The 25,488-nt window shown below is 48.9% G+C and overlaps 1 protein-coding gene across 3 annotated transcripts in view; it reads left to right on the top strand.

Moving 5' to 3' along the window:
• Nucleotides 1-25,488, top strand: part of LOC143423955 (discoidin domain-containing receptor 2) — a 92,830-nt gene that overhangs the window by 54,735 nt on the left and 12,607 nt on the right. For all 3 annotated transcript variants that reach the window (XM_076895669.1, XM_076895659.1, XM_076895648.1), the window contains 5 exons: nt 12,646-12,748; nt 15,830-16,061; nt 18,173-18,320; nt 23,110-23,274; nt 24,600-24,733. In XM_076895669.1, the coding sequence (XP_076751784.1) occupies nt 12,646-12,748; nt 15,830-16,061; nt 18,173-18,320; nt 23,110-23,274; nt 24,600-24,733 (782 nt within the window). The remainder of the gene's footprint in view (nt 1-12,645; nt 12,749-15,829; nt 16,062-18,172; nt 18,321-23,109; nt 23,275-24,599; nt 24,734-25,488) is intronic.

Consider the following 25,488-nt stretch of genomic DNA (forward strand, 5'->3'; position numbering starts at 1 on the left):
CAGTTTTACAGTCGAAATAACAGAGACCGCGTCCATCTACCGCACAGAGAGTATTCAACGATCCCGACGCGAGAGATTCATGGTAACTCTTCTGCCGGTGCCAAAACTCTGCCACCCTGGGTTCGGTGAAACGCGTTCGCTTCAGAGTAATATAGCGCGATCCTTTCAAACGTCGCCGTCGCGTCCATTAGCCGGTGGAACCAGGTCGTCGTCCTTCGAACGTTCCATATAAATATAAAAAACACAGGTGGAAGATAAAAGAAGAAAATGAAAGCTAAAGAGCGGAAAACAAAAGAACGAAGAGGATCGAAGGGTAAAATGGTGAAATCCGGCGCGAGGGGGCAAAAAAGAATTTCAACATCCTCCGGTCGAGGCGAGATGGATCTAATGGCGGCGCTTGTGCGGCTTTCAGCGCGTCGATGGCCGGTCGAAGAGGCTTTTAAAAAATTCGGCTGGCCTACAATCGCGCGGAACTGATCCGCGTCCCAGTTTCAGGTGACCCACTGGATCACTCTCGTCCGTCGTCTCTTCGCGACTTGACGATTTACGGCGATGCTGGTACACGCTCGGCGTACATTCGCGCTGGTATCCCGACGCGTACTGGGAAAACAGCGGCGTGAGATTGGCCGATGTTCGACGAGCCGAGTGCCGTGTACACGTGGCGGGATAAGCAAACTGCAGAATGAGACCTCGTCGTGAATGGTACAGGAGATACGTCATGAGCGATTCGGTCGCATCCACCACAGTCCTGTCCTTTCCGTTCCATCATCAACAACAATTAACTGTCCTCTTGGATGCCCTTTAAGGGCATCGAAAAGCATATCGTCTGCTTACTGTCGATATACATGACTATTAACCATGAAATAATTATCTAGAAAATAATCGAGCTCTCTAAAGATTGTACTGTTCTGGAGACCTGGTTTAAGAATTAATCGAACGCCCATTGGGGCCCACCAAACTGACCTCAAGCCAGTTAAACGCAACTTGGCACTCGTGCCTGTTTTTCGGCTGCCATTTAACGCCAGCACTCTCACCCATCGATCGACAAGGTTCCGACGCGGCTACTCCTGGCTCATAAAGCAGAAAAACGGTCCAGCTTGATCCGCTGGAACGATTTCTGTTTGTCGAGCCATGCTACAAAGCGTGGCCCAATTCCGCGGGGGAACATTCTCGCCAATCGAATCTACAACGTTTACCCAGCGATTTGTGATCTCCTGTTCACCAGCACCGCGTCTTGTTACGAGTCCTTTTTTTCTGGAATTAACCCGTGTGATCAGGTATAACGTCGCGGGACAGTTGCAGAGGGAAACGCAGGAGAAGAAGTCCTCGCAAGCTTGGCTACCAGCTGAATAAGATGTATTATTCTCTTACTTGATGGATCCTTTTATGCCTGGTGGAATAACGGTACCAATCGCATTGCCCAGTGCTTGCTGATGAATGTGCTGAACCACGATGCAGCCTAACGAATAGAGAAGCGTGCAGACTCTGTAGAATTATTCTTTACTAGCTGAATGCTTTTGTTTAGAAACATAAGAAACTAAGATGAGGAAGATCGACGGAGAGGATACACGAACAATTGAAAGAAACAAAGGAGAAGTTGGTAAAATCTGTCGCGCACAATCTCTGTAAATTAACCCACATTCCTTCCTCGTTTCCCTGTGTTCGTCCCGAGGAAAAAAGCCTCGCGCGGCGGACTAATCATCCAGCGTCCTTTCCTCTTTGTATCCTGGCGGAAAACCGGGGTCGCGTAAATTCTTCCCGCAAACAGCGACCGGCCAGACTCGTCTCAAAGGCGGGGTCGCTCCGTTTCGTCGAAAGGTAGCAATTAAACACCGCGAAACGGCGGTGTTCAAAGTTCAGACACGCGGCAAATATACGTTCGCCATTATGGCTGGCGAGAACACGGTTCGAACTGGTGAAATCCGTTCGTTAACGCGACGACGATCAATTTGCGGCCACCGGTCGTTCTTTCGTCCGTGATTTTCCATCAATCAAACCGACGACGACGACGATGACTGCGTTACGACGCCGATACAAGCGTCCGCTTGCGTACACCTTACTTCTACGCGCGCTCGCGCGCTCCCGAGGATTCGCGTGGTATTCATTTTCTATGAAAGGGCGCGGAATTAACCGCGAATAACGTTAATAACCTCACGTAAAATAGACCCGCGGCCTGTTTAAATTTAACTGCCCCGGCGAAAACTGCTTCGAAATTGCTTCGCCAAGACCGCCGCTGGAATTCCATTGTACCAGACCCTCCCCTGTGTAATAGAGAGCCGCGCTTTTCCTCCCTTTCCCTCTCGCGCTCGCTCGCCGTCCCTCTCTCCCTCGCTCTGCTCTTTAACTTTACGACGAGCTTCTCGGTGCTCTCGCTCGTTACAATAAACACGCCGTCACGATGGACGCTTCAAAAGTCACTCCCGGGGACTGCCGGTTTTAATATTCCGGCAAAGTGGCCGGGAACAATTACACGGGCCAACGTCCTACCTGTTATTGGACGGCTCTCTTTCCCTTTCCGTCTGCGAGCCGCTTCAATCGCGAGGCCAAGCCACCGCTGGAGTTTTCCTCGAATTTCGAAGCTGCAGAAATCAGATCAGACGACGACGGATGATCGTTCGCAGCGATGCGCTGCTTAACCCTTTGCTGCTCCTTTCTCATCCCCTACTGAACGTCCCTCTTCCCTGTGAAATGTAAAGGAACGTTGGAAACGATGTAGATAATTGTCAAGGCTCGATAGGTACGAAACGAGTGGCCACGGAGATAGTCGCGATGAAAGTTTCGCTTTAAATGCTCGAATCGTTTACCATTACTACTGACACTGGCGGCCCGATCGCTTGACAAACGATCTGCACACACTCTCTGTATCAATATTTCTGTAATATCTGTTGCAGCACACCGACGACCGTTTCGCGGACCGTGGTATCGCGTGCTACTGTATACTATGAATTCTGTGGTCGATTCGAATTTATCGAGCCTCGTCGAATTTTATTAATTTGTCGGGCCATAGATATACCGTAACTTGAATTTTCATTGCATTAATTGTTGCGAATGTATCGACGATGCGTTTTACTTTCGTACCGCGGGAAATTGGAGCGGACAATTAATTAATGAAATCAATCGCGCACGTAAGCCTCGTTGGAAAATCAATTCGGCGCTTCATTAGCGTCGAAGGATGTTTTATAAACAGACTGGACGAGTAAAAAGGTGATGAACCACTTTCCAAGCTGTTTAAGAAATCAGTTTGCAACAAGTGCCGAATGATAATAATCCTTAACTGAATTTTACGAGGTCGCCAGGCAATAAACCAATTTCTAAGGTAACTGAAGCTCTCGTAGAACGGATCCCCGAGGGTCCTCCAGCTGAACTTCGTGGCCGCAAAATCGTCTGGTCGTCGAGGCTGACCCGGTCTCGTAAATAATAATGAAACCTCGGCCGGATCGTTAATTCGAGGACGCGAACTTTCCGCGCCCCTGTTGCATATCCCCGATTCGTTAATTAGCTCCACGAGCCGCGGCCTGAAATCGATTGGCACCCGACACGAATGCCAGAAGTAACTCCGGGGCGATCGGCGCCGATCGTTGATTAATTTATCGCTCGCTAAACGAGTCTATCCGTTTCGTTCTCTCGCCGCGGCGAAACGGGACCGATAATAAGATGTCTCGTAGATTCGACTGTTCGATAATGATTGTCGATGAATGAATTAACGATGAAACATTTATACCGTTCAGATGTAACGCGAACCTTGTTCCAAACTCTTCTGATTCTGTCGACGGTTGTACGTTTAATGGAATACACAGAATTCCTTTAAATTTAATACCAGCAAATTCAATATTAAACGATTATTTAGAAACGTGTAACTTCCGTGCCATTATCGATTACATTCTTTTTTCTCTAATGCGATCGATCGAATTAAAATTCATAGACATTTCTGAATACAGTACGCGTTCTCGTGCGATACCATCATAAAATATATTTTCGATGGTACAATGTATCGTACGTCTCTCTGTATAGAAGAGGCATTTAAAGAGACACGCGACGCGATACGAGGGAGGGATAATAAAAATTGTGGCAGCTACGAACACCGTCGCGTTCGATATCGTATTCATCGTAACCCCGGCGAATATCGACAGCCAATGGTGCCTAAGAAATTCGCGGACAATCGGGACGCGTCCATTTACCGGATAAAATGCGAGCAACTGTCGTGATATTTCTTCTCGTGTGTGTCTGCGTGTACACAGAGCGCGCAGGAGGAACTCGAATGAGCGTGATACATATGCATGCGCCAGGCGCATCTCCATATGCATGTACGCGTTTTCGTCTTGGAAAAGTAACGCGAACCAGGGCCAGGACGGTGCCACGGCGTGCCTGGCGCCTCGTCTCCTCGTCGAATTGTCAGTCGCGTTACGTGAAAGTCGGAAACAGGCCGGCGTTCCACGTGATCCACCTTGGCATCGTGTTCGCGCGTTAACGTCTCCTGGCGAACGGTCGATGCCTCGATTTAAGCGAGCCAACCCCCTTCGTGGCAGCCCTCAGCCTCGAAGCGACTTCTTTCGCGTGCGTTCACCAGTGTCATCGTCGAAAATGGAGAACGCAGCCTACCGTGAAGCTTGATACGTTCTACACACGTGTGTGCATTTCGATTCGAGGCAGATTCGTTGGTCACTTCGAGCAGCACAGACTACTCGAAGCACAATTTTCGAGAAGATAGTGGTTGCGTCGTTTAATCGTTCGGGTTAATCGTGGTTAATCGCTCTTGGTACTTAAATAATTGGCCAAAGTTTCCATTGGCATCGAAAAGTTGGCCATTTACGTCTGGAATCGGAGGATGGAATTCCAGGCACGGGGAGATACTTCGCTTTGCGTTAAAAGTTACGCCGGCGAGCAGAAATTAGAACAATTTAAAACTCCTCGACGACCCAGCCAGTTCGAGCTCGCTAACAGTTGATCTTAGAAGTTGGTGAAGAACGACCTCACGGCTGGGCAAAGAAACCCAACAGCGGACCATTAGAATTGTTTGGACTTTGAACGAGTGAAACATTCGATACGTCCGGAAGTTTCCACGACTTGTTGAACGTTAATACTCGTACGGATGTTACCGGGGAACGCCGCTTCCGCGTTCGTTCTCGCTAAATAGACCAGAAATTTCCGCTTGGCTACGATTCACCATTGAAATCCACGAAATATTTTTAACCACCGTGAACCAGCGCCGTGCGAAGATTTTCAAGACTGGAAAACAATCGATCTCCCGGAGTAATTCCCGTATGGGAACGAACGATCTGAACGCAGATGCATGGACGCAACTAAAATCTAGGGAATTGTCTCCACATTGTCCGTGGGACAATCCCGCCGTGCCCGGTTTTAGCGAATCCGTGGGATCGTGGAATCGGTGAGAATAAAAAGAACGGTCAAGTGCGGTCCGTGGAATCGTTGCTACGCCATTGGCGACGACCCTTGGGCGATCCCTGCAGCCCCGTTCCGTTCCGGTTCGACTCGGGAGCGGGATTATCGGCGGGGCGCACGTGGCAACGCTCCCATCGTTTCAAAGGGAGGGGAAACCGATATAAGCAAACGAAATAAAAAGCCGCAGCCCGGCCGGCAGAGGCGAAAGGTAGAAAAGCGAAACGCGGACAGCATGAAAATTCAATGCGCCACCGGAAACGAATATTGGAGGGGCATTAGGTTGCGCGAACCGGTTTCAACTGAACGTTACCCGTACGATAAGGGTGTAATCATTTACCTGCGACGGTTGCTTGCGTTCGTTCTTCCTCTTGACTCACGACCACCTCCCGTTACGATCGCTCTCGTCGGTTGGACGAGCGTGCTCGCCGATTTTCACCGAGTCGAGAGAAATCTGGTCGCTGGTAGCTAAAATTCGGTTAGCTTCGCGACACTCGAGGACGGAGTGAACTTCCTGTTTCGATAGGGGGATAAATGGAACGAACGGAGGAGCAAAAACAGGAGGACCGGACGGTCGTCGGACGTATCTTCTCGTAGTCGAGAAACAGACAAAGCCGATTGCTCGGAAGAGAGTGGCACGGGTGACAGGAAAGTTTCCAATCCGGATTTTCATTCATTAGTAACGCTTAACGGAGTGGACCGAGCAACACGTCCGCCGGAGCTCTCCAGGGGGAGTTCTTGCAGCGGAGGTGTTCGCCAAGAAAAGAACCGTGCGGCACAGAGGAGATCAGACGGGGAAAAAATGTCTCGGATCTTCGGAGTTGTTTTGCTGCTCGAGCTCGTCGAATCGCCTTTGAGAAACGGAGCTTATCGGGGTGGTCTTAACTCACGGTTATCGAGGAATTTGCGTTCCTTTGTGTAACGATCGTTGTTAACATTATTTAAGACCCTTGAGAACACGATTCGTGCCCCTCTCGTTCCTTAATTCGTTCCGCCAATAGCATTCTAATTAATAGGGGATACCCGATTCGTTTTCCTAACGGGAAGTAGAATCTGAATAACGAGAAAACGGTCGACCTCTTCGAAGATCTCGAGCAAGACCAGAACGTAGCGTAGATAAACAAAATGGGGTACGTATACCTTACTTTCCGTCGCCCAAAGAGTAAAAAGGAGGAAAGAAACGCTTAAAGGATGCTCTTCAGCGCGAGAACGAGTTGCCCATTTTTCTGATTTCCTCTCCTGGCATTCCTGTGTACGTGCACGCGTACATACGTACCATCGCGGGGTAGTGTGTACGAAAAGTTTTAATGGCGTTCCGCGGGGCCAAGTGTTTCGTCAACACGCGCAACGAGGAAACGAGGCGTCACGCCGATGGAAAAAGACTTTAACGAGGCGCGCGGAGGAGGCCCGCCGGAAATATTAGAGAAGTTTTAAGAAAATGCTTGCCTTAAGCGTGTGTATGGGGGCGGGAAGGGCGCGTACCAACCAATGCGCGGGAGAATAGTCGCCTCGATAAACTTCTTTTACAGAGGAAAGTAGCGGCGGGGGACGGGGGATGAAATCACATTGGATCGTCGACTGTGGAACAGAATGAAGGCATTCGTCGAATGCAATTTTCTTGGAGAACTCGTCGAGCACCCGGCGGAATTGTGATTTTAAACATCGTGTCGCGCAAAAAAACGCTCGACCCTTTCACTGCGTCTTGCCTCCTTCCGGGTTTTTCCTCGAATTTCGAACGTCCACGTAATTCACGTCCGCCGTTTCACCGCCTGTTCCCTTTCCCCCCGTTAAATATACCATGGAATATGCTAGGATTTTATAACGAATTAATCCCCGCGCACCGTACGGAGTAATTTGAACTGGATTTAAGCTCGACTTGGAGTATAAAAATATATATCGCGATGAAAAAATACTCGTTACTTCGGTGTTATTATTATACCTTGCTTTGCATATGCTTGTACTACCCCTGGACGAGTGTTGAAAATTTTACTTCCACTGATAACTGTGAAATCGTGTACACCTTACGAGTTCGAATACGTGTTAACATGTAAGCGTAATGTAACTACACCGTAGTAAAGTCTCCTACATTTACAGCCAGGTATCATAAAATCTAAGTGGATATTTCATCGGACTTTATATCGTAGATGGATGTCCAACGCGTAAAATTCAGAAGCGCGACTTCCGACATCAAAATCGTATCGGATCGTATAATAAAAAAGAGAAAAAAAGAGAAAGATAGGTAGAAAGAAACGACAGATAGACTATTACGTTATGCAAAAGGAATATCCTCTCCAGATCGAGGTTACTTCCAGTCGAAAAGCTTCGCAACAATCCATCAACGAGCAGGTGAAAGAGAACTCGCATTCCGGCTCGCTCCGCAGGGGATAGGAGAGACCAGGAAAGAAAACCGGCGAATCCTGCAGCGAAAGATAGAAACTTCAAAAGAATGAGGCGAAGTTAACGCGTGCCTATCCTTTGATCCGGCAGGCGGAAGTAAAAAAGTATTCGAGCGTCGTCGTTTGAAACGCGCTCGGTAACGGCGGCAAACGCGTTTCGGCGCATCAAAAATCTACCTTGCTCCCGTGTCGTTCCATCTGCACTCGGTACGCTGCTACACCTAATGGAACTGTGATGGTCGTAAGAAGCGTAAAGTCGTTAATGTTACATCAGTGCCCCGTACACCCAAGGATACCACGATCGTCGCTTCTAAACCTCCAAGTACACGAACACTGTCGTCCATTCGCTGCCGTCCATTAACGAGTGGCGCGAAACGTTAAAAAATAAAAAGAAAAAATAGATCATTCTAGCCGCGAAGAAACTTTCTCCCAGCCTCTGCGAGCGCAGTTTTTACTCGTCGATACGGGGTGACGTTGAACGCAGCAGAGCACGCGTGCAGATCCAGCTGTGACCGTGGCGACCGGATTTCCGGCTGTCGCGCTCCCCGCGACGCCAAATTGCACGCCAGCTCGCAAGACGAATAGTTCGACGTGGAATGCGTCGCAATGAATCCACGAAACGTCTACCGTGCCGCGAGCCTCGCGCTGGGATTCTGCCTACCCGAACAATACCACGGGAGCAGTTACTTAGAAGCGGTGTCGTGGACGTGCGAGACGCGCGGCATTCCCGGGCTTGCAAACTGAATTAGAGCGAACTGTGGGTACACCAGAAACGCGATACCAGCTACCTTTTTCGGTTGCTCGTGGTAATGAGCCACTGGATGCGAAACGACTGTTGAAATCTAAACGCGCTCCTGGAACAAGCGTGTCTGACTAAACGTGGATACGTACTACTGAATCGCGTCCCACGTTCGATCTGTTTGTCGGATCGTCCGGATTTTCGTACGATTTTTAATAAAAACGAACGCGCATTCGTCACGGGAACCGCGGCAACGGCGAAAATCGCGAGGAACGATTTTTCGCAGAAACGAACCCATCCGTCACGAAGATTGCAAAAATCGCGAAACTACCGCGGAGGTACGTCGATAGAATTCGGCGGTTTGATTTACACCGGCGCGAAAGTCTGAAAGAAGTTGGTGTTACGGCAGTTGAGCTTGTCGCTGATTTATCTGAATCGGCAAAAATCGGCGTATGACGAATGGCGGTTACAAATGTACTACCCATAAAGGGACATAAATTTTTTTACACGGCCAACAGCGACTGGTACACGGACGTGGCACATCGCGCGGACGGAACATAGGAACGCTATAATCCTAAGAGTGGTAAATCATTCCAAGGTGCTTAAACGGTGTCCTCATTCTCGCGAAGCTTAACCATTGCGCAAGAGAAATTGCGTTTCGCGAGGAGCAAGGCCGGTCACGGCCACCGGCACATGCATCACGCCTGTTCAGACGAGAAAAACGACTAATTCTCGAGAAGGACAATTTAAAGCAACGCCGATCGGCGTCCTTTCCCTTGGAGATTCGATTCGCTTCCCTCTGACGCGCGATCGACTTGCCTATTTATTCTCGTTCTCGCGAACAGGTTCCACGAATAGGTAAAATTCCATGGAGCCGATGTACGGTGAATCAAAAGCGTAGAAATGCGATGAAAAATTCATTCCTTCTTTCATCGTGAACGACGGCTATTCGTGTTTTTAACTGGAATAAAATCCCAGCCTTATTCAAAATGTTAAAATCACATTTTAAATCGACTGGTGGAGTCGTCATTTTCGAAAAATCAAACGCAAGGAAATTCTGAGATCCGAAGAACCATTAAATAATGTCCGTTCATAACGAATAAGTAATAAATCACAACCCCCAGGACGTTCCGTCGAGTTTCACGGTTTTGGTCCATTGCTCGGTGGTTCTGGTTAAACGAGGACGCGTAACGCTCGCGCGCGTGCACCATTATAACAGATAATTTCAGACAAATTACATCGCGGGCATAATGTACCGTAAATTAGCGAAGGATCGCGAACCGTGCAGCGGCTACGCCCGCGTTGGCTCGTGACCATAGAAAGGCACTTTGAGAGCGCGCTAATTCGGTACAGAAAATAAATTGTCGGAAGGTGCTCGGCCGTGTTCCCTCTTTCAAGAAGCAAGCAGGATACGCGGGACGGGAAGCGGAACAGGACCGTGGAGCTCCGTGAAAAAGCAACGGGGACGCAGAGAGAGGGGGTGGTTGGAACCAGGAGCGTCACGGTGGAGAACAGAACACGGCTGCGGGCAGACAGAGGCGCAGACAAAGAAGGGAGTGTAATTGGAGCGGGAGGGCAGAGCGTGAAAAAGAAAGACGGACCGAGAATGAGATGAGACGGAAAAAAAGGGGGCGCTCCCTTTTGCGCAATTTACCCGAACGTGGAGGCAAATTTCCCCGGTATACAAAAGCGCTCGACATTTTAAAGCACGGGGAGCCACGAGCCAGCGATTGTCGCGTGCTCGCGCCATCCACCTGCCCTTACCTCCACCCACGTCGTGCCCAACCGACGTCACTTCTGTTCGAGCGCCGGTCGCGCCCCTCGCTCGTTCATTCCACCGCCGCCTGTTCGCTTCTGTACGCGGCTAACCCGTTGCGGAGGCGTGTACACGGGGCGAACACGAACGAACATCGGGAACGTACCACCGTCCCCCGGGGCTCGCGTTATTTTATGTCGCTTGTGACTCGGGCATCCCACCTCCCTGGTGTCCTCCGCCGGCGTGCAGCAACCACCCCCTCCTGGTCTGCGGCACCCGCCACCGGCTGCCAGCCGTCGAACGAAACACGAAAGACAGAGGGTGAAACGGTTGCGAGAATGCCGTTCTATGAATACGTTTGGAAGTTCAAACGCCTATGTGATTTGCATGCGTCGCGGAGGTGAGGCGACCCGCCGCCACGAGGTAAGCGCGAGGAGGGTGGCGGCGCGCACCTATGTCGGCACCCACCACAGACGACCCGTTTCGACGGGCCGAGGTAACGACACTGCCGTTGTCGAGGGGTGAAACCCTCTGTACGTTTCGTGTCTTTCGTTCGATCGTTGCTCCCTTTATGGTCGAGACGCTCGAACGCGTCTGGCGTTGGGAATTATTCAGGCCTCGAGGTGACGCGGGTATTAATATAGTAATACGTTTTTTATCGGTTAAAAGATATCGCCGTACTTGTTTGAAATATAAACGTGTCGCATACGTGCGTGGCGCATAATAGGAATTTCGGCGGACGGTTTCGTCCTAATATTGTATTAGAGGTCGTCGAGCGAGCTCAATTTGGTTAATGTAACGAACACGGCGAATTGGGCGTTCTGGTAAACAAACCGACCGAATTTAATATCTGTAATAGCAATCAGAAGCGTTCGACGTGACTGACACGCGAATCGACGGTAGAATGTGACCTGCCTTTGGTCGGCCATGCTTGACGCGCACTGCCCCGCTACAATTTCACGATAATACTATTTATACGATTACGCTGTTACCAACCACCCTATTGTGTCACCCTATCACTCTGTCCCCTCGTATAACGTATGAATAAAGTGCTTTCAAATCTATCCGTTTGTGAATTACATCAAAATTTTATCCTATTTAATTACCATTTGAAATCTTCTCGTTCCTGAAAATGTTCTTGTTCAACGAGATTTGCAATGTGGTTTCATACATTTCGAAGCTCGAAAGAATTAGAATCGCGCGTTCTTACGCCTTCTGACACTATTCAAAGGCGCAAAGGTCACCCCTTTCGCGTGAAAATTCTTCGCGTAATCCGCGGCCGATCGCGGACGCGTCTTCCGCGCGCAAACCAATCGAACCGTCGATCCTTCTCATCTCGATAATGTAAATTTATTCGCGCCGATTAATCCCTCTCGCTGGATCCCCAACGTCTCGCGTCGGACTTGCCACGGACCTCGGGACAGTTATCGTCGTCCGACGAAAACTTTAATGGAAAGATTACACTCGAACCGGCAGTAAACTCCGCCGCAAATTGAAACCGCGAATGGAACGGCGGACTAATAAGCGCGTAACGATCGGACACCGCCACGTGCTCGCTCGTTCCTCCACTTTATCCATCAACTTTCGTAGCGACGATTGCAGCCGCCTCGTAATTCCTGTTTACGCTCGTGATTCTGGGCAAGGCTCTCGAGAGGCGAACAACCGAACGAGGAAACGTCGAATCGGGGACGCGTCTCGTTGAAAGACGCGCTGACGCATTGTCGTGCTCGATAAAATCGAAATTTACTATTAATGGAATATATTAGTACCTTCCACGGAGACGGTGAGATTGGAACTCGTTGCTGATGGAATGTATCTTCTCAAAGAACACCGTTTACATTGTAATTAATAATAAATTTTATACGAAATCTTCGAACGAAAATGAAGGTAAGAAAAATGTACGTGCATTCGAAATCTCGCATTATTGGCTGCAATATTTTACGTTCGTCTACGACGAATTCCGACGCACGTTATAATTGCAATCCACGAAGAAGGATAAACCGTGGAGGGATTAAAAACCTCGGCTCATCCGCAAGCCTTATTAACCTTTCAATTTACATTTCCGTCCGTGGTCGACGAGCATTGTACCGTGGGATCGTGAGACGTGACCAAGTCGAACGATTCGAAGGCGGAAACGTTCGTTCGATTCGTCGCCAGCCCATTGTGCGCCGCGATTTCTCCGTCAAACGGGAGGAGAACCGTGAATTACCGGTTTATATAAATCACGATTTAGCAAACCTAGCGATCGTTCAGATCTCGAGTCCTCGTTGAGATTGATTCAGGGAATTAGATTATAGTAAGTGCCTCGAATTCGCAGAAAACATCGCATAATGATATAATAAAACGTTGTGTTTCAGGATCGTGCAATCAATCATTGGGAATGGAGTCCGGCGACATACCGGATTCGGCCATTACAGCGTCATCGTCGTACGTGACGAACGTCGGCCCACGAAATGGCCGGTGAGCGCGTTTACCTTTCCTCCTAAGGGTTTTTTTCATACCCTTCGTCAACGCGTTAAATGGTACCGCGTACGCCGCCTTTTTAACGCGTCTCGAAGCGGGGACAGATCAAACCGAGCTGCGACAGACAAGCTTTCCGCATTAACGTCCGCCATCACGCATCCCCCTGCCCTTCACTTTTCTACCCATACGCTTTTCTTGCTTTTCATCGACCCGCTCGTTCCGTCTCTGTCTTCGCTCGGTGCCTGTAATTTAACGATCCCCGTCTGTCGCGGATGTTTCGCGCGAACTTTACCTTCGACCGTGTTCAGCATGCTCCGCTGTCTGGAAGCCGATTTTTCTCCCTGCGTTCGCGAGAGCTTGCAAAGCGGTAAAAAGCTATTAGCCAGATATCGTTGTGCTGGTGCAGCGGCGCGCAGAATTGGCAGGTTCCGCCGGAAAATATTATCCGCCGGTAATTACGTTGTTATTGGGGAAAAGTAGGGAAGCGATTCGCGTGATCGAGCGCCAGCCACCGATCATCTCTATCCGCGTACACTTTGACATTCTCCGCGCTGAGCACAGAATTTTTTCCGCGAAATTTGCGAGAAAGACGTCCACGAAATTAACTCGAGATCGCCAAGGCAGAATTATTTAGTCGCTGCCGAGAAATATATTCGTAGCGGTTTCATTTGACACGATCGTTTCGCGAGAAGATTCTCTAAAACGGAACTCCACCACTTGCGCTTGAAACGGCGTTCAGTGATAGTAGACTGTCGTGGCCAGACACTAGAGACGCCTTGTAATGAGCACCGTACGGGCAGCCGGAATAGTCGGCGTTGCCATCCGCAAGGAGTGCAGCTAACATTCCACCGTCGTGAGTTCTTCGTGAAACTTCGCATGGAATTTTTCAGCAACCTGCAGAAGGTCCTGGCGGAAACTTCCGGAGAAACAAATACCTCAATAACTTTAACCACTTTAACCCTCCGCTGTACGCGACGTGGTTCGTTTCTCTTCGCCGCAAATTGAAAAAAACGCAGCAGTTCGTTCCTCCGCGGAAATACTCGTCGAGCAATCGTTTAAAAATTACCTCGACAATTGAACTCCCTCTAAATAACATGCAACGATTAAACTTCCTCAAGCTGTACGCTAATTTTACAAGCTTTTATCATCTTACCGCGGAACAGAAAAGTAACTCCGATGGATTGTCGCAGGAATAACGAAATAGATAGAGAGTCCGGTGAAAAACCAACAATTCGAGTTTCCATTCTAGCGCGGGTGGACCGATAGCACGCTATCGAACGCGATTCAGATGTATTTATTTTAGCGCCGTGACGATCGACTTGGCGAGACGAAACGCGGCGCCGCGGTATAAATGTTTTAACAGGTGAGTCCTCGTCCGGGGTCGCGCGGAATTAATCGCGGATGATGGCGGCGGGAAAAACGCGACGGATCCTCTAATCAGCCGGGCAAGTTAACTTCGTTATTAGGTAGGAAGCGCTGGCGGGCCCGATAGGTGGTGAAAGTTTCGCGAAGTTTCATTGGGTCGATTTAGAGCGAACGTGAGGAGCCTCGGGACGAGCGGGATCGTGAAACGACGGGGGTGCAGAACGGCGAGCGGGGGCGGTCGGTCGAGGAGGATGGACGGGAAAGAGAGACGGTGGAAAGAACTGAATCCGGGATTCGCTGTTTAAGTACACTTCCCTCGAACCGAAGAAGTTCTTGAAACCGGCGAATGGCCCCGTGAATTGTTCTTCTTTGTTCGAACGATGCTGTAATGGCCGGAGGACTATAACTGCGCCTGGACTGGCTCCTCGCTTGAAGAACCGGTGAAACATTAACTTCGCGCCGCGTCGCGTCCTATCCCAGCCTTCGCGCGATCTCCTTTCAGCTCTTTATTCGTTTAACACCTTCGATGACATATATATGATATTAATATACATCACGCATAATGAGCGTTCGTACATATGTTATCATAATGTTGTCATAGCATACCTGTCAATCTGATTAAAAGCAGCTTTCAATTCATGTAATTGAAAAAAAGGTTTTCCCTTTTATTTCTTTACTGGAGATATTTCACAGACGTCACGTAGACAAATATTCATCACCGACGAAAACGCCGTTGACGTAATTAATTAATGAACTCTCGTTGAAGTGGGCGACTTTAGACTGAATACTTAAAAGTGGTACTCCATCTCTCTCTGTTTTTCGGTCTCTTTTCCACTCTCCCTCTCTCTCTCGATATTTACCACGTCCATCCATTCGGCCATACGAGCGGAAATATAATATTAATTAATTATGTCTGTCCAATTCGAATGAAAAATTACCGCCGGCCAGTGTAACCGGGGGGAGGGTGGGTGGAGAACTGGGTGAAACGATCCATGAATCGAGGCGCGCACGATTTTGACGTGGTTACATTTTCGGTACGATTATTATTGTACAATTTCAGCCCGCGTTCTGTCGGACGAGACGAACAAGGACAGATTTTCGACGGGAATGGAAATTAATTTTCGTATCCATCTTTTTCGAAGCAACGCGGACCGCTGGCCGGTATCAAGTTATATCGTTTGTGATATCAACGCCATCGAACGATTTATCGAATTTTACTTTTTCTTCTTTCTCTGGATCCTTCCAAAACCCTCCAAGATGTGTTCGTTACGTTATACAGAAAGAATCCGCAGCACGAAAATCAAAAGACTGTAATCTATAATTCAGACACGAAACAATTAATCTCTTCCTGCATTGCTTCTTTCTCACAACAGGACTAATCCACGAAAATTGTACTAAACGCAACATGCTGAACACGGTTAAAACAATCGATACCCAGATATGTCACTCATAATGCGAAACAATATTCGACAAGCTTTTAACGTTGATTAAATATTACATTAATGTGCAATTTAATTATCGTAGAGTCCATAGAAATTCATCAAGACAACCAATCATTAAAGCCAGATTTTCACGCGCAAAGACCATTGGTACCTTTAACACTAGTTACCATTTAAAACTATACCAATGGAATGATCAATATTGCCAATCAAATTCACATTTCCATGTGCTCGTGGAAATCTGGGTGGACGCTAACAAAATTCTCGAGTGCAGGCTGCGCAAGGAGACAGCGGGTGGTGCCTGGTGCCCGAAGAGCCAGATAGAAAGAGGAGTCCGCGAGTGGTTGCAAGTGGACCTTCCTGGACCTCACGTGATCACCGGCGTACAGAGTCAGGGTCGTTACGATCATGGCCGTGGCCAGGAATACGTCGAGGAGTACACCCTCGAGTATCGACGTCCCGGGTTCACCGAGTGGCGACGATACAAGCGATGGGATAACAAGGAGGTACGTGCGTCGACGTCTGTGTCGTTAGGCATTCGTCTGTCGGCAGTGCAGGAGAAGCAAGCTTAATCCGACGATACCGAACGACGCGACTACCGATCAGGCTGCCACCCCTTATTTTCCTTGCCGCGAACAGCTACGAGGGGTTCGTACGCGATATAGAAACGAAGCGGCTCGTAAATCGAGCGAACCACCTCGATTTAGTTGGCCAGGAACATCCTCGCGAGAGCTCTGAAAATTGGTCCGCGTCCCACCGTCCGCTGTTTACGGTTGACGTTTCTGACAAACGGATGGTAATGGTAACTGCATCGCGTGGGAGTTTTTCTTCCGTTCTTGTCTCGTATCCAAAGAACGAAGCGGCCACTTGTTATCCGTGCAATTTGTGTGGAAGAAATTGTTATTGGTAAAAATTGTAGATTTAATTCGTACCGTATTAAGAAGACCAAGGAAATAGGGCAGGAACTCGTTGGTGGAACTCGATGGTAGAAGAAAATGGTAAAACTGGTAAAAGTGGGCGTTAGAAACGATAGGCATCGATCCCCGCGGAGAAGTACTATTCCAAACGTTTGCTTATTCAGGGAAAGGAAGAGAGGAGCATCAATTTATTTCTCGAACGGAAAAAAAGAACTCGTTGCCGGCGAGGAACGGTTTCCTTATTGTGATTCCATCGAGGTCCGCGATCCAAACGCGATTCGAGTCACGGGACTCGCGCTTTTACAACTTGGAACGAGCACCCTCGTTGCCTCTGACTGTTCTCAAAGATTGGACCGCCGGAAAAGTGGAAAGTGAGGTACGACCATCGATCCGGTACGTCTACACCAGAAATACATCATTCGAACGCACCGTTTCCTCTACGTAGCGTCTAAAGTACCAAAATTCGGAGACGTTTAAAATTTGTTTATCGCGCATCGTTTGACGTTGCAAATTTCTCGACATTGGAGAACAGCAGGGCAAACAGAGTCCCGGTTTCATCTTGGCCGAAGAAACTTTCCAGTGGCCGCTTCGTTTGGTTGATCGCCGAATAATTAAGAGCCGTTTCCACGCGAATCGTCCAATTAAGTAATCTCGGTCCCGATAGGCGTCGTGTAACGAACGATAATTTATCGTCCGGTGGCGTGTGAAGCGGCTCGTTTCGCGATCCTACTCGACGGATACTACAGGCGGAGAAATAGAAATTGGTGCGCACAAGGCGAGCTCGCGTTACCCTGGGTGGAACGGCAATTACTCTAAAAATAGACAGAGGAAATAGAACGAGAGAGGAACGTACGCGTTACAGTGTATTACTCCCGTGTAACGAGGCAACGTAACGAAACGAGTGACAAAGTCCGCGTTTGATCGTGCATTAATCGCGAATGTTATTCGATTTCCGTGGACTCGCGCGTCCAGAGTACGGCGCGAGGGGTGGTTTATTCGCGTGATAATTTACGCGGTCGGTCCACGGGTGGTGCATTAACCATGGCATTACCTTGGAACCGATGCAATCGTGATCTATGTCTAAACGACGTACCGCGGTCTCCGGCGTTCAGATTCCCCGGGTAAGTTGATTAATATTGACGTCGATTTGACTGTGCGCGCGGCTCGTGCATCACGTACCCTCCTGTTTGCGAGTACGCGCGGCCGCGATCAATGCCCGTCTCCAACGGCCATTATCGTCGGGCAGAAAATTGTTTCGCGAAACGACGCTCGAAATTAATCGTACAGTGCCTACGCGAGTGCCGTTATCCGAGGAGTGGCCAGAGGAGCGGACGCATTAATCGGCCGGTGTAATTAAATCAGTTAAATTATCGTAATTAACCGGATGATTATATGGTAACGGGTAATGTATCGTCGAAAACGTACCGCTAACAAATTTACTTAGGTGCTAGCATTGATTAAATACATTTTATCGGAAGGATCCCCGGGTCAGCCGATAATTTATACCAACGGAAATCGTTCGACGATTAACGAATCGCTTTAATTCACCGGCAGCGTCAACCGGCTCGTTAATTAACGACGGCAACGGTTAAACGATCGACGTGGAGGACACGCGACCTCGCGTCGATGCGGAGGAACGATCGAATCACGAAAGAATCACGGGGATGTCGCAAGCCGTTTCGCTTGTAACTCTGTTTCAGGTGCTGGCTGGGAACAGCGACACGTCGACGGTGGTATCGCACAGACTGATACCGGCGATCTTCGCCAGTCAGATCCGTATTCTGCCGCACTCGGAGCACAGGCGCACCGTGTGCCTTCGGATCGAGCTGAGGGGCTGTCAGGACACGGGTGAGTGATGTTAATGAATTCGCCATGGGTGTGCACACCGCCGATCGAGAGACTCGCCGTACAATAGCACCCGTAAACTTTGAAGGAGCAAACTGAGAACCGTGGAGCGCGCGGGGATATTCAAATTTCGCCAGGATTCGAATTTTGAATATCCATGTTGGTGAAACAATGGGGGATGCGAGTAGAGTTCGGATCGTAGAAATTGTGATCGACGATAAGCGAGTCGTAAGAGTGGACCTCTTTTCTTATCGTTTATGTATTTTGGAAGCGTAGGAATCGAGACTTCAGACGTTATGAAATCGGTCAGAATTTGGGACGCGGAAGCATTCGAATTTAAAGCGTTCAGATTTCGAGCAGTTAAATCACGGAGCTGGATATATTGAAATTGGAGAGAGCGGCAGCGTCGTCGTGCCCGCGAATCATAAAAATCCCGCCGCTGAATAACCAAATCGCGAGAACATAAACATCAAAGATTCAGATCTCGACCTAATTCCGAGCCGCGGGACGGAGAAGAAACGTAGCCGGTGTAAATTTGCAATTCCACGGTGGAACGTACGGTGGAAATGCGACGGCCGACCGACCGGACAGCCGGCGATTAATTTCCAAATTGCAATTTCATTCAATTTGGAGAGCCGCTGCTGAGACGACAGGCGAGGGAATCCGAGCCGGCGTTCGAGTCCAACTGCGATGCTGGATCCTATTAGAGCTCGTAACTGCGTTATATGAGCGAGCTCATCGACTTCTCTGCTCCGCGGCACCCTCTCCTCGTTGTGACTCCTCGATAACGTGCGACACGTTTGTTTTCGACCTACTTCTGCTACTTTAAACGCGTCTAATGCAATCGACGAGGGTAGGGCATTGTTCCAACGCCGGCGACGCTGACCGCCGTCTCACCGGCCATCCTGGACACGCAACGCGTGTCGACAACTAGCGGAACTTTCGCGCATCCGTTCCACATCCACGCGACGCGGAGAACACCGCGGTTTCTACGAACACCGCTTCCGCGCCGGAACGAAACGAGCGACGCGACGTCCTCTAATTGTCGCCAGGGAAAGAAAGACGCGGTGGTGGTTTGGATGGCGCCGTTCGATTTGCCCGGCACAGAAACGCGAATAAACAGGGCGACGTCTCGTTTCATCAGGAATGAACATTCAAAATAGAGCGACAGTTCGTTTCCTCTCGCGCGTTAAAAGACACACGTTGCTCTCTGAGAGAAATCGCACGAAATGGTTTTTAATATTTTAGGAGTTGAAAAATTAATCTTCTGACAATTTGTCATTTTCTTTTCAAGTTGAGGTGTTTACTTTTTTATGTTTCGTGGAGCTGCAGAGGTTATTTGTACTTTTTGGTTGTCAGCGATGATTGATTTTTATAAGTCAATAACACCGCGTTCATCGATTTTCCATCGGTTTTCGGTAACGAACAGTGACTTGCGAAATGACGGAGCGTTTAAAAAATGTCCGCTACGGTGCAAGATTAGTGCACAACGGGTCGGAAAGGAACACGAGCGAAACAATAATTTGAATGCTGAGGAATTAAAAGATTAATATTTAATGTAGACGAACATGGAGCCGCGCATGCAATTTGGAACACGCAAGAACGCAGAAAATAAACTATAATATAACAGCTCTGAACGCTTTTAATAAGAACGAACTCACGAACGACCACTCGATTGACCCACATTTTCTTTGCACAACGTATCAATATTTGTGGTAACTTTTTATTGAAATTTACAGTAAGCAAATATAATTTAGCAAGATTACCGCGCTTAATGAGGCGTCGACGACTGAAAAACGAAGAAAATGATACTAGATAAGGATTAAAAAAAAAAGCAAATACGAATGGTAATTAAAGCAAGCAATAGCGGTGCTGCTATTAAAACGCACACGCGAGAAGTGCCTGGACAAACGTATCGCAAAAAGAAGTGTAAAAAAAAAATCCACCGTGTTATTTTTTATACGGTCTTCCCTGTCGCAAAAAATCCTACCCCCTTTTTCCACTCTACGGTCTCTCGGTATGTTTTTAAATAAAATATCTGAAACCGGGACGAAATTCTTCCGGGAGCTATTTTGAACTTTTCAATCTAACGGAAGATAATCAGCCGGCTGTGTATAACGTTCCGCGTTTCATTCCGCATAATTCGTTCCGCCGTGAAAAGCTCGCGTGTAACGGCGGCTGACTTTTATCCACGGTGACATTCGCGCACGGTGAAATGAAACTTCTAACCCTGTTTTCTAATTCACCAAAGTAAAAAGTCAAACGAAGTGCAGGTTTCATAACGTCGCGTCCGACCCTTTGGCATTCCCCGTCCTACCGCTTCGCCTTTGTCGTTACCTTCCTCCGTTCACGCATACCTTTCGCGGACGTTTGCTTTTAATCGTAATTTCATTTAATTCGAACCGCCTCCAGCTGCTGACAAACGAGAGAGACTTTCGCGCGCGATTGTTCGTCCTTTTTACCGTAACATCGTCGCGCGTCTTGCAACGGATTCCTAGCGAGTGTATCAGCGCTTCAATCTCGAACCTCGTTACATCGCCGGCGCCGCATAAATGTAGAATCATCAATACTTCCGCGCGTGAAAATGTAATTGAATTCCGCAGCTACGGCGTTCTCGTCGCCCTATGTCGCGAATAATCCCGGTACGTGACGCGTATCTCTACAGGAAAGTTCTCCTAATTAGTACGTGGATCCAATACAAAATATTCCCCATATTCCGTCCTAAACAATTCAGCCAGCCAACTACAATCAAAACTTCCTTCACTATTCGCGAGAAATTTAATTCACCGGGTCGTGCGGGGTTACGTGTAACGATCGTCGCAAGAATTCCATCGGGGAAAGACGAGCGCCATCGCGAACGATCCTCGACGATGATCCTAGGCACACGCGGTGGAACGCGCGATACTTTACCGAAAGGAAAGCGTCGAGGAGCCGACGCAGGTACGTCGACCGGTATATCGATATCAGTGTAATGGCCAGAATTTGCATAAATGATTTTTCTGGCCCCGCTAATGTCGAAGAATTGCCGCGAAGAGGAAGGCGACGAGGGAGGGTAAAGATTGCGCGGAAACGTCGGAAAGCCGCGAGGCGGGGACCAAGAGGGTGCAGGCGACACGAGAGGTATCGCGCTATAAGAAGCGTTCGGAGCGTGTGAGATCGAGCTCTGGTGGGCGGGAATGCGCGATTTATGGGGGTTGCGCACGATATCTGGCTGGGTAGTACGTCCCGGCCTAGACCGGTGAACACGTAACTGGGCTAGCGACCCTAAAAAAGAATTATGCCTCTCTTGTACCAACATTCTTCGCCGCGCTTATGCACGCCTCGTCGAGCATTTACCCATACCCGTACGTTCGTGGTTTTGCTCGACGCGAAGGATTCGAACGGAGTTTTTCAACGCTCGATAGGGTACGAACAGCGACGAGCGCAAAAACTGAAACAGCCTCGAGATAACAGGTGTCGATCCGAGTTCGGGCCGGGTGATTTAATCAGGTATCGCGAGAGCACGACGAGAGAGACGTGGGATGGAACGCGTAATCGACGTCGCGTTTACTCGTCGACGGGAAAAGTGGCTTTTGAAAATGACCCAGGTGACGGGAGGGGGAGGCGGCGGATGGAGGGGCGGATTGATTTCGAAACTTGTTACGAGTGCACTCTTCGCCTTTGAGGGCAACTTCCCTTGGAAATTGCTCTAACGACACTCGATGGAACTTCGTAATAATTTGTGCGCCGGCCGGGAGGACGATCCCCGGCTGTAGATTAGATTAGCGGATTGCCGGATTACATGGCGAACTCGCGGTAACGGCGGTGTGTACACGGCCCCGTGTTAACACAGGGTATGTACTTTTAATGCGTACACCACGGAAGTTCCCGCAGCATCGACACGGGATCTTTAATCCGTTTCCCCGTTCGATATCAACTACCCCTATAAACTGTATGCACTATTTATCATTTAGTAACCTCCTTAAAACCATCTGTACGTTTATCTCGGTTAAGCTTGTTGATTTAAAAGGTAAACGTATCTTTGCTTCGTTTCACGAGCGACTAAATATTCAACGCGAGCTACTAGAGGTCTCCTTTAGACGAGAACCAAGATTGAACATTTTCTTGGTGTAACGAGCAATGGGGGGGACTTGTCCGAAAGTCGCTCGACCGCATCGCGTGACACGGTTCACCGAACACGGACGTATGCACCGTGAAATGTTGAGAGCAGTCAACTGATTCTGAACACGACACACCGAAGTGGCGCTCGTTTTTGTCGTTCATTATTAATTTTCTCACCGCGAGCACTCGACCCCTCGGACACGCTCGCCGGATCCGTTCTATACGGATTGCTAATTCGTATCTTTCGATCGTAGAACTTTCTCGTTATCGAATACTCGTTTACCCTTTGATGAGTTTGCAATTTTATTTCTCCCATTTACGCTTCGTATCGCGACAGACACATCCGACGGAATTATATGATCTAGCTTTGTACGGATTATAGGACGATTTGATCGAATATTCGCGAGCAAACTATCGAATGAATAATTAAAATAAAACAATCTCAACCACTCTTGAAAACAACCTCATTTTGAACAACGAAAATAAACCGTCTACTTGACGAAATGATCCTGACGACCAACCAATTCTTTCTCCTTCTCTGTCCGTCCAGTTTCCGCCCAGACAACTTCCCTTTCTCGCTGCGGGTAACGGTGGCGTAAAGTTGGCTGGATGGTGGTTCGAGTTTGTTTTAAAAGAGAGAACCATTGTCGCGGCAGTTGTCACCGGGACAAACTTCCCCATCCTGTTTCAGGCGGCGTGGTGAGTTACACCATACCGGAATCCCCGACGGTGGAGCTCGGCGACATCTCGTACGACGGTAAAAGGCAGGACAACTTGTTGACCGATGGTCTAGGCCGGCTGATCGATGGCGAGGTCGGCGCGGATAATTACAGGCTGGACATGGGAGATGGAAGAGGTAATCGATGGGTGGCCGCGCCGCGGGGTGCTAAGTACCGAAACCGAGGGTTATCGCGAGAAACGCGCACTGTTCGAAATTTTGTCGCACGTATCGCGATTATTGGTTCGTCGCTTCAATGTAGCAGAGCTTGGATTCTTTGCAGCGGAGTTCTCTGCTTCGACCGTATCACTTGTATGTACATATCCAATTTTTTAACTCTCCGTATTTCACAATTTATCTGGCACGACCCAGGAATTCCCAAGAAGGAAGGTTCTCCAAAATTCTTCGTCGAGGCCGTGATCTCGCATTCTCGATCGAAACATTTCTCAGACCCACGGTCGGGTCCAAGAGAAATCGGATCGTCCGAGTGGACGCGCGTCATGCGTCATGCACAGGTCACCGATTTGCTGGATCCCACGTCGTTCCGCTCTGCCACTCGAAGGTTCCATTTGCCCGCGCCGGTGGGTCCCGATGGCTCGTGGGTGACCCGTGAGCGCCTTCCCGCGCGATACCAGCCGCAGAGAGATATCTTTTCGGAGAGAGGATTGATCGTTGAAACTTTCAAGCCGAAGGTGTATCGATTCTGCGGCGATTGGAACCCGGCGAGAATGATATTTGAAATTTTTAAGCGGACGCTCCGCGTCTGGGATCGATTTCGGCACGAGGCGAAGGCATCGAGTGCGTTTCTGGTTGCTTGGTTTGCAATTTTTATTAGCAGTAAACGCTTCCTCTTGGGATCGGTCCTGGCGCCAATTTTCCTCTCCGCGAGAATACTTCATCGACACGTTTGATGTAACAATTACAAATTACGATACTTCTCCCTTGGAGATAAATTAGAAACTTATTTCGAAGGAAGGACGAAACGATCGCAACTTTTACTTTGAGAAAAGTTCAACATTTTTGAGAATCTGCAATGGTGATAAAAAGAAGCGTACAATCCTTAGAAGTAACTTTGGAAATCTTTTAATATTCCAAGTTTGGCCTTTAATCGAACGATAGAGGGTGAGTATTCTGGCGAGTGGAAGACGTGCCGATCGAACTGCACAAAGTCTTGCCAATCGGTACTTAGCGCCTGCAAACAGACGGGACAGTGGATCCCACGACCACGGCGCTTTACAAAACAGAGTGAATCCAAGGGGGCGGACAGTGGGTAGAGTTCTTGCCCCCGGAAGTTACCCCGAACGGAATCAATTCAATTAACGAGAGAAACAATAGATCAATCGCTGCTCAGGCTTTAACTTCGATTCACGCTAACGAAGTTGTTACCGGGACGATGGCCCGGGGAATGGTAGTCGTGGTAAATCAATTCCACGCGAAACGGATACTTTTTTCGTTGTCCGCAGGCACCGGATGGGTCGCCTGGATGCGCGACACCTTCGAGGAGGATTACGTGGAGCTCGTGTTCGAGTTCGAGGTAACCTGGATCTTCGAGGCGGTCCACATCTATACCAATAATTATTTCTCCCGTGACGTGCAGGTGGGTAATCTTTTAATGCGTCCTCGTCCCAGACGCGAGAACCTATATATAAACTTACCCCAGCCGAGTCGCCGGAGATAAAACTTTTAATGACCGCAGTTCGTCGTTAGACGGTCGGATATTTTCCGCAGAACCAGATTACAGAGCTGTCCTCCCGGGCTATTAAAAATATCGAGGTGAAACCGGCTTAATTCGCCGCTCGGTCGAGATTATCGGATACGTTCGATCGTATCCAGTTTGAGATTAGTCACGATTTTGAACTCGAACGGAGGACCTCGTGTCGAAGTTAATTCTTGAGACTGAAGGGGGATCCTGCGGTACGAGTAACGACGCGTTTTATATTCGAGCACAATGCTGCGAACGTTTTCGATATTCTGTTCACGATGCGCAACAAATTTTGACTCTGCATCGGGTTCGAAGATTGTCCAGATGGAATCCAAGAAAAGAGTTAGCCCTCGCGAACGTGTCAACCGAGGGATTAAAAATTGGCTCGGTACACGGCTCGATACGTCTTGCACGGTGAAATGTCAATGCGACCCACCGGATGGATCGCTCGTATCTCCTTTCATCTGGATGAAAGGCCGCGCCATTAAAAGTGAGTCGACCTTAAGTACCGGTTATTGCTTACACGGTTAGCCGGACGAGTGGTCCGTCAACTAGCCCCTATTAAGACATCCATTCTTCCCGCCGCGATTGCTACGACCAACACCGTGCAAGACGCTCGCTGACTCGATACGAGCCATTGTTGTATCGTC

The sequence above is a fragment of the Xylocopa sonorina genome, chromosome 1 (genome assembly GCF_050948175.1).
Source record: "Xylocopa sonorina isolate GNS202 chromosome 1, iyXylSono1_principal, whole genome shotgun sequence".
NCBI classification, from domain to species: domain Eukaryota; kingdom Metazoa; phylum Arthropoda; class Insecta; order Hymenoptera; family Apidae; genus Xylocopa; species Xylocopa sonorina.